This window comes from Penaeus japonicus, unplaced genomic scaffold, assembly GCF_977035675.1.
Source record: "Penaeus japonicus unplaced genomic scaffold, GWHDUDI00000001_assembly GWHDUDI00000005, whole genome shotgun sequence".
Taxonomy (NCBI): Eukaryota; Metazoa; Arthropoda; class Malacostraca; order Decapoda; family Penaeidae; genus Penaeus; species Penaeus japonicus.
Window position 1 is genome coordinate 32,815,748 of NW_028234407.1, and position 10,000 is coordinate 32,825,747.

Consider the following 10,000-nt stretch of genomic DNA (forward strand, 5'->3'; position numbering starts at 1 on the left):
TTTGTATAACTTGTGCTGTGATGTCTCTTTTATTGATATAACATTTTCCTTGGATCCATTAGGTGAATTTAGTTGAAATTTGCAATATATTTCTACTGTAGACTGCACTGCATTCTAATATATACAATGTATGAATTCTCAGAAGATGAAATAAGCCTTTCCAAAATATATAATTGGAACACACATTGCTCATGTGTATCAATTGTGAGGCACTAATGAAGCATATCCAAAGGTTATGTTACCTGGGATTATATATAGTTATTTTTGTGCACGATTATCAATCCAAAAAATAAGTGATTCAAATAAATATTAATTATCCTTCACATTTAAAAAATGCAAATGGGATTTTTCTTCAAACCTAAAAGAGGAAAGTAAGTAACAGATTCAGGTTTTTCAACCTCTCTCCTTAGAGACGAGTATCTAAAGACTATTCCATTAAGTCTCTGGTAATACAAAATATGAAATCTAGTGTTTTTAAAAGGATATTTATTTTTAATTCCCTTCTTAAAACATGAATGTAAAGGTATCAATGATAATCCACACTACAAGTTCTTATTTAATAAAGTTACACTTTATACAGATATTTACTTTTTTGCCATTAGGTTAGGTGTCTCAACCACTCAACCACAGAAATTTTACTCTAGCAACCCAGTCGGAAATGTACATATTAACACTAGAAGTTTGCTGGAACCTTCACTCCTGCTTGACCAGCCAGGTAGATCATCTCCTCTGTGGGATAAGAGGAAGAGGAAGTCAATGTTAACACTTTGGGTCTTCAATATGTTCTACATAAACATTTTTCCAAAGCCAAAAGCTATAGGACTCATTCAATACTAACTTCTAATTCAGTTCAATGTAAGTGTGCTATCATTACTTCTGTGAATCTACAATTATTATTTCTAGTTTATTTCATAAGTGCCTGATATACTCAAGTCCTTCAATATCAAAGTCATTGACTCCCCAACCGAACCAGTTCTCTAAATCCAACTCACCTCTGTTCATCTTCTTCTTTTCCTCTTCGAGCTGAGCATTTCTGATGACAGCCTGCTTGGCCTCCTCTTCCCGCAGGATGGTTTCCTTGGCCTTTAGGGTCTTGAAGTGGCTGCTACCGTAGACGATGCCGGTCAGCAGGGCAGCCCATCGGCCAAACTAAAAAGAGAGATGGGATTTTGAACTTCTGAAAGTTGGTACAAGGGAAACATTTCTATCTTATATGTAATATATATAATATATATAATATATATAATATATATAATATATATATATATATATATATATATATATATATAAAGGAAAAGAATAAATAAAGCAGTTAATCTCTGAGTAAGAGACATTAAATATACAATGCATTGAGAAAAATATTAATGCAAAATGGAAACACAAACACACAATGTAGCATAATTACTATTTATTTTATAGAAAGAAAAATATGAAGATGCTTGTAGATATCTTTAGAAAAGTTTGTGTACTCAAAAAAGAACAAGCAAAGCATATCAAGTAAAAAGAAGAAAAAAGGAAAAAAAAGTAAACATGACAAATGTCTACAACAAAAGGATTAAATCAAAGATAAATGACTTGAGATATCTATTTCTAAAAGGCTACAGGGAAATAAGAAATTGTTGAATGGAGTGCAGTTGAAGCTGTAGAACAAAAGCAAAATACTTCTACTCCCACGTCTACAACATAATAAAGAGACGGGGGGAAATTCGGCCCTAGAACACTCCTGAGTAAGTTCATTATCATTACTTTACTTAATTTAAGGCAATATGTCTGCATCCCATCTATAACAAAGCAGTCATTCCTTCATTACCCAAGTGCATTTTACATTCAGAGTGGTTGAGAGAGTTATAAATTTGTTACAAATAAATTACGCTTGATATAGGGCTGATGGGAGAGAAGGAAAAAAGGAAACAATGAAAACAAAAAGAATGCTTTTGATAATCTTAAATATTACATGCATGCCCTTTGCATTATTATGTATATGGAAGCATAACCATGTCTAATATATGCAATGTGCATGCAAGTGCATGTGCGTGTGAGTGAGTGAGTGAGTGAGAGAGATAGATAAAAAGAGAGAGAGAGAGAGATAAAGAGAGAGAGAGAGAGAGAGAGAGAGAGAGAGAGATAAAGAGAGAGAGAGAGAGAGAGAGAGAGAGATAAAGAGAGAGAGAGAGAGAGATAAAGAGAGAGAGAGAGATAAAGAGAGAGAGAGAGATAAAGAGAGAGAGAGAGATAAAGAGAGAGAGAGAGATAAAGAGAGAGAGAGAGAGAGAGAGAGAGAGAGAGAGAGAGAGAGAGAGAGAGAGAGAGAGAGAGAGAGAGAGAGAGAGAGAGAGAATAGAAGAAGAGAGAGAAGGAGAGAGAGAATAGAAGAAGAGAGAGAGAGAGAGAGAGAGAGAGAGAGAGAGAGAGAGAGAGAGAGAGAGAGAGAGAGAGAGAGAGAGAGAGAGAGAGAGAGAGAGAGAGAGAGAGAGAGAGAGAGAGAGAGACAAAGAGAGAGTGTGTGCATGATTGCATGTATGTACAAAGGCAAGATTGTGAGACCATGGACATTTGAGGTCAGCACCTACACAGTCCAGAATAGAACAATAACTGTGATGACTTTTTCCTCAAATGTACATTTGTTCTAATCTTAACATCATGCTTGGTGCTTAAAAACACTGATGACTGAAGTTTATTCACAGCAATTGTTTAAGAATCTAATTCTTCTGTTGATAGAAAGCCACAATTTGCTTTTATGTATTTACCCTTGATACAATTTCTTTGGCTCACATATGAAATAGATTCAGGAGAGGCTACACGTCAAATAGTCCTGCAAGGAAATTGTGTTCTGAACTATGTCAAATGGACTACAATATTTACAAGCTTTTCCACATTTTTATTTGTATTTTATATTGTGAACAATGTGGAAGAACAAAAAACAGCCAAGATTACCACTTTAATTCTTAACCCAATGACGACGGCCAAACTCCCGATGCCGGGGCGTCATGCCAGTGTGACGATTACAATGCAATATTGCAATCGCCCAGCATAGGGGTTTTCACATAGCGCATGCCCCGTCGGGAAAGGGTTAAAGGTCACAATTCGGTCACATGATTTTGGCCCAAGTGCACTATTTCCAAGGTATTCTATTTTGTATAATCAAAAACTAAAGTCAAATCCAGCCTATATATTATTCCCCACCAACGAAGGACATAATCATAAAGTCAACATAACCTTAGCTAAATTCTAAATTAAATCTAGCTTGTATTTCCCAGTTATGGATGGTTATACTTCATTGCATCCCCATTCTTATGGTTACTTCATATCAAATGTCTAAATGTGATTCTTCCAAGTCTCTTCACAATTCACTGAGAAATTCATGGATATTGATTAAAAACCAGGCAGGTAATAATGGCCACATGTTACTAACACAGCACATATCCACCTGAAATAAAATGGATTTGAATCGTTGTCTGCCTGAAGAGAAATTGTTAAATGTATTCAAATCCTTGTCATTTAGATTGCCAACAGTCCTATACTTCAAATTCACTCCATATAAAAACCAGACAAGGCACACCTAGGAATTCCTACTTTACACTCCCTCAGAATATACAAGTTGTGGTGCCTTTTCCAAATTTTCCAAAGCAATGGTTTGAATCACTGCCTTATGTTTTACCGTGCTTTGTTTCAGTTCTTTTATAAGGTAGTGTAGTTAATTTTCTGAAACTTTGTATGGTCCTATTCTGGGAATTTATCCTTTTCTTGTTTACTTGACAAAGAAATTAAATTGTAGTGAACCAGGGGTTGCTTTCATAATCAAAAGGTAATTATGGACTCTGCACAACACCCCTCAAGTCTGACCACCCATACATTCATGAATAATTTGGCCATATTTACCCCACTGCCCCAGAAACCCTGGATTCCCAGGAGTGCCATAAGCTTGTTTGCTAATGTAATTGACTCTAGAAGGAATGTAATCCTAAGACAAAGAATTATTACTAAAACTAAATGCGCAGGCATTTTCAATCCTAACTGAATCTTAAAATGAGGATCTTGCAAATACAGTGAACAATGGTAGAAGTTGACTTGGTTGCCACTGTGCCAGAAGGCACTATGGCAAAAAGATCAAATAAGATTCTCCACATATATTATTGTAAGATGGAGCTTGGACTGGTTCCTTAATTGACTATAATCCTCTTGGGGGCATCATCAATGTGGAAATAATACCACAACCAATACAGCAAATACATACAGGTCTTCAAAATATGTCAACAAGCTACACTGCCTACAAAGTGAAGCCCCCCGAAATGAGCAACATGAGACAGTCCTTGACAATTGGCCTTTTGATTCAAAGCTACTTTTTATTAGTTATTATATACAGAATATGCAAGAATTGTTATTCTAACTGGATGATTCTTCTTAGATGGTAAATGCAAGCTAAAGCAAAATTGCATCAAAGCTTTATTTATTGGTAATTGATGAAGGTAAAAATAGCTTCCATGCCATATATCAATTTCAAATAACTTCATTACTTTTAATTTATGATGCTAATGTCTCAGCTGAAAAGTGTCACAGATTTAAAAACTGTCAAATCCGTATATTGGTTAATGTAAAAGTCTCACAGTTGGTCACTAAGAATCCCTCCCCTACTATCAGGTTTTTAACCTCCTGACCAAGTGGTTTATTATGGAAAACAATAGATCTCTGTAATACACACCAAAAATAATTGCATCTTACACTGAAAATTAAACAACTGAAGCAAGGACTGGTCACAGAGGATCTAAACTGTGCCCAGGAACAAAAGAACTCTGTCCTATTCGATTAATTTTCCAAAGAGGATATGAACCAAAAGATTTCCCTAACTTCACTCCCTTTGATTGCCGTGCTGCCCCAGCCAACTCGAGACATGATCGAATAAGGCCAGGTGAAGCTGGACTATTTTTGAAATCCTGAGGGAATTTGACTGCAGAACTAACCTATCCTTACACTTCCTCACTGAGACTTTATTGTTGCTAACCGCCAGTCTGGAATCATAAAATTTCATGCATCTTTTGTGTAGTCTGTGTACCATCATTTATAGACATACTTGTTACATCCATATTGGTAAGGTTAACAGAATCTGTATTCTAAATATGAAAGAGTATAAATGACAATTCTTCGCAAAGACTTGTGTTTCAAATAAAAAAAGAAAACAGAAAATGAGAAGCAAAATAAAGATTCACAGTAAGTTTCCTTTGGTAAATTTTCCAAATAACGCTGAATTACTAAATACCACAAAAGTGGTATCAATGGATTCCTCTCAACCTCTATTTATATATAGTGAATATAATGTGTGATTCCACCCGATGACCCCACAATCAGGGTCCCATTTTTTTAAAGGCCCTTCGCGCTACCTCGTGTTACTTTGGGGTATATTTCATATGCAAAATTTTAACCCAATTACCTACCTAACTTTGCCTAGTTTTGAAGTTAGCCCTAGCCAAGGGCTAGAGCTAACCCCCTATTCATGGCACTTCGTGCAACATGTCTTGTCCAAAATCCCTCGATAACCACCATCCTTGCCCTGAAATTCAAACATGGTTGTGTTTATGTATTCACAGCTACTGATGAGCTGTGGACTGGAAACCCTCAATAAATTACCTGCTTGCACTGTTTTGTTCCCTTAATAGATGGCACAATTTTCCCCATTCTTTACTGCATAATTATAGAGTGCCCTCTAATGAGTGGTCGTGTCATTATCAGTTCTAGTTTCCTATCCTGTGGAATATGAGACGAAGTCTCAGTTGCTATCATCATGGTGCAGTTTGAAAGTTATTCGTGGTCGCGGGCATTTTCATCTACAGAACTAATTACATATCATAAGTATCACGAAGTGCCCTGAATAGGGGAGGTCCACGGGGATAGCCCCCTCTTGGCAAAGGCTGACTTTTTTTATTACTAGGCAAACTGAGGTAGGTAATTGGGTTAAAATTTTGCATACAAAATATGCCCTGAAGTAGCACAAGGTGCCTTAACCCATTGACACCGGGGGTTGCCGAGTGTCGCCTGACCACTCTGCTGGGGGCAGTGATAACAGCCAGACCCGCTCGCCGGAGTGTTTCTCAGCTGCCGCGCTGTGTGCTCGACGCAATCTGACAATATTTGCCCCATTGTTTCTGATTTCCCATGTTTATGGTGGATTTTTATATAAATGATATAGAATGAAACACGACTTTCAACCTCCTTTCTCAGCCATAATACAAGCTCGAACTGTTTTATTGGTTATAAGTTTGAGTTCTGAGTTCATTCATTCTTATGTATCCATCTTCGATGTGTGGAGTACCAATTAAAAAAAATTTAAGGGGGGAAAATGAGAAATTATGTAAAAAATAATAAACTTTATTTGTGAAAGTTATATAGAAACGTATATAAAAAGAGACAAAAACATATGTGGAAACAATAAGAAAGTACATAACGCATATGTATATGCAATAATAAACTTATATATACACAAACATGTATATAAAAATGAGACAAAAGCTACATAAACATGTAGAAAATTAATATACATAAGCATATGTACGTATACAAGAACTGCTCTAACACGACTTCAGACGAAGTCGTGCCACTCGTCGAAACAATCGAACTGGCATAACCCCACGCCACAGGTTATGCACTGCGTCCTGGTCCTTCGCTGTATTCCCCGACGGGAACACACGCGACATCGAATCCGACTCCCTGGCAAGGCGGGTTGCTGAGAATGCGGTCTAGTCCTCGTTTCTGGTGGAAGCTGGTCTGGTTGAACGCCCTCGTCAAGGGCGGTCCTCCTGGTCATTGGCGCATTACCATACCTGTAACCACCGATGAGCAGTTTCCCCAGCTTCAACCGGAACTCCTTCTGGGTTTTCTGGCCGCCAAGTGTCCGATGAACGGCGAAAGCATTGACGATTGCTAGGTCGAAGAGGAAGAAGAACACCTTCCTGTACCACACCCTCGACCTCCGAGTGGTGGGGTAAGAGGCAGAAAGCTGGTCACCTACGTCCACACCCTTCATCCCGACGTTGTAGTCGAGAATGGCGTGGGGTTTTCCGTCTCCGTCGACCGTGGCTCGATGAACCGTAGAGAGTACGGTGACGACCTTACGATCATGCCACTGAACACAGAGCATGCCCGTAGGTGTACTCCTGTAGTCCATCTCGCCCTTTCTCAGTGCAGTGAAGTCCTTCGGCATCCACTTCCTGTTGATGCGTGCGGTCCCCACCGCATTTGTCCGCCTTTCCTGGAGCATGTGGAAAAGAGTAGGGGAAGTATACCAATTGTCAACAAAGACACTGTAACCCTTCCCCAAACACTCACTCCTCTCCATCAGCTCCATGACGACCTTCATCCCAGCTGGTACGTTTCCACTGTCCTGGCCCGTGTAGATCTGGAAACACGACGTGTATCCGGACGACGGGCCCGTGGAGGCACACAGCTTATATACCTTCAACCCGAACCGCGCCCTCTTCTTCAGGTTTAAGGTGGTGAAGCCCAAGCGTCCACGAAACTTCCACAAGGACTCGTCGATGGCGATGTCCTTGTCAGGCACGAGGGTGGTCTTGAAGGTTGAATCCAGGGAGTCGATCACCGGCCGTAACTTCCACAGACGATCTGCGGGGACCCCTTCACCTACCTCCAAATGAGTAAAATGGAGGTGGCTGGTGAGTTGGTCAAAACGATCCCGCGCCATCACGTTTGTGTACAGGTACGACCGCAGGTGTTCGTCTTGAGACCAGTAGTCGTGGTAGCTGAAGCGGGGTTGCAACCCCATGTTGACACGGAGACCCAGGTAGGCTGAGAACTCCTCCCTGGACAGTGGAGTCCACTTCCTCATATGGGATGAGGCGGGAGAAGGGCGTGTCGCAGCATACCTGCAGAAGAGTAAAAAACAAACATAAATAAAACAATTCAAACTTTGTCTGAGGCAGGACATATACTCAAAAAAGTATGTAACAATATAGAGCAAAAGGTGAATAAATGATGATGAATACTTACAAGTTGGTCTCCGTGATGATATGGGAGAGGAGATCCTCAGGGAACAAACATCTGAAGATCTCCAGAGGTGTGCTGGACCCATCCAGGTCGGCCTTGACCCCAGGATGGGCCGCAAAAGCGTGCTTCCGTGGGAAGTTCTCCTTCTTCCTCCAAACGAAAGAGGGGGTTCCCGGCTCGTTCCGGCTCTGCCTACGAGCAACATAGGCGGAAAGCGGCTCGTCGCTCTCCAGCGTGGTATCCACCAGCTCGACATAGTCTTCCTGCTCGTCCTCTGAACAGCTGTCCCCGTGACCTTCCTCTGACTGCCGTCTGCGAGGACGATAATCAGAATCGTCGTCGCTGTCCTCGTCGCACGAAGAATAGTCAAACACAGTCAGAGGTCGGGCGTGCGGAAGGTCACGGAAGTCAATCGGGAAGGTCGGATGGCCCGGGCCGGGGCCTCTTTGGACTGCTAGACACCTGTGGAGGGTCACCCTCCGAAGAGGTGGAGAGTGACATGTTGTGAGTGGAGGGGTGGATCCGCTTACAAGCTATTGCGAAAGCTTTGTGATTTATGAGGTGTTCCAGGACCCTATATATACACCCCATTTTCCTACCTTACCACGTCACGATCTCCTACGTGGAAGTAATTGACGAATCAGGTCATTGGAGTGATGTAGTTTCCGGTGACGCAGGTTGTGACTTCACCGGAAATCACGTGGGTTGTGACGTCACCGGAAGTCACGTGGGTTGTGACGTCACCGGAAGTCACGTGGGTTGTGACGTCACCGGAAGTCACGTGGGTTGTGACGTCACCGGAAGTCACGTGGGTTGTGACGTCACCGGAAGTCACGTGGGTTGTGACGTCACCGGAAGTCACGTGGGTTGTGACGTCACCGGAAGTCACGTGGGTTGTGACGTCACCGGAAGTCACGTGGGTTGTGACGTGTGACGTCACCGGAAGTCACGTGGGTTGTGACGTCACCGGAAGTCACGTGGGTTGTGACGTCACCGGAAGTCACGTGGGTTGTGACGTCACCGGAAGTCACGTGGGTTGTGACGTCACCGGAAGTCACGTGGGTTGTGACGTCACCGGAAGTCACGTGGGTTGTGACGTCACCGGAAGTCACGTGGGTTGTGACGTCACCGGAAGTCACGTGGGTTGTGATGTCACCGGAAGTCACGTGGGTTGTGACGTCACATGGGTGACATAAAAACAATGTCAAAAAGACACCTTTTTTCGCACTTATGGTGGCCGAGGTGGTGGTGGTACGAGGTGTTTACCGCCCGGAATATTGGCCAGAAAATTCGTGGTACAACCCCTGTACCACCCGGCGTGCGGGCTCTGAGAATTCGCGGTACAATGGTGTACCACCCAGCGTTAATGGGTTAAGAAAGGGAGGGTCCAGGGGGGCAGTTAGGTAGGTAATTGGGTTAAGATTTTGCATTCAAAATATGCCTGGAATTCACATTTTACCCCATAATTTCCCTGATCTACTCCATGCCCTCCCCTACTACCGGGACCAAGATTGTGGGGCAAAGGGGCAGAATCGTGGGTAAAGTTGACTATATTTGGATAGGACAGGGAGAGGAATCCATCAATACCACTTTTGTGGTACTTAGGAACGCAGCATTATTCGGAAGATTTATCATCAAATGGAACTTCAAAATTACCTTATATTGCACAACCTAAAACTAACAAAACCATACTAAACCTTATCCTTACTCTAAAAATGGACACACTACATACAGTTCCCTAGCCAAGGTGGTGTTCGCCCCTCTTTTTACTGCTACTTCAATACATACATCAGTAATTTGAATCTATAAAGCAAGGCACTACACATTCTATGCCAATTTGATTAATCCCTTCACTACGAGGACACATATACTAGGTCCTTGTAGCGCTCATGACAAACCCAAGAACGCGCATACTGCGTCATGGCTTAGTTCTGTTGGAATTAACCCTTTCCCGACGGGTGCACTTTCTACGCGAAGTCCCATATGCCGGGCGATTGCAATATTGCAA

The 10,000-nt window shown here is 41.7% G+C and overlaps 3 protein-coding genes across 5 annotated transcripts in view; 1 reads left to right on the forward strand and 2 right to left on the reverse strand.

The window, feature by feature from the left end:
- LOC122261467 (optineurin) overlaps positions 1-340 on the forward strand; it is a 17,331-nt gene extending 16,991 nt beyond the window's left edge. For all 3 annotated transcript variants that reach the window (XM_043029143.2, XM_043029148.2, XM_043029134.2), the window contains one exon: positions 1-340. This exon is cut by the window's left edge and continues 1,094 nt beyond it. The gene's annotated coding sequence lies outside the window, so the exon portion shown is untranslated.
- Positions 341-543: 203 nt separating this feature from the next.
- Positions 544-10,000, reverse strand: part of ATPsynE (ATP synthase, subunit E) — an 11,979-nt gene continuing 2,522 nt past the window's right edge. The window contains exons 2-3 of the mRNA XM_043029157.2: positions 993-1,149; positions 544-729 (exon numbers count right to left, since the gene is read on the reverse strand). Of these exons, the coding sequence (XP_042885091.1) occupies positions 674-729; positions 993-1,149 (213 nt within the window). The 3' untranslated portion in view covers positions 544-673. The remainder of the gene's footprint in view (positions 730-992; positions 1,150-10,000) is intronic.
- On the reverse strand, positions 6,345-9,700 carry LOC122261457 (piggyBac transposable element-derived protein 4). The gene is made up of 2 exons (XM_043029124.2): positions 7,996-9,700; positions 6,345-7,871 (listed from the first exon to the last, which is right to left on the reverse strand). Exon 2 carries the CDS (start codon positions 7,832-7,834, stop codon positions 6,572-6,574), a length of 1,263 nt encoding a protein of 420 aa, XP_042885058.2. The 5' UTR covers positions 7,835-7,871; positions 7,996-9,700; the 3' UTR covers positions 6,345-6,571.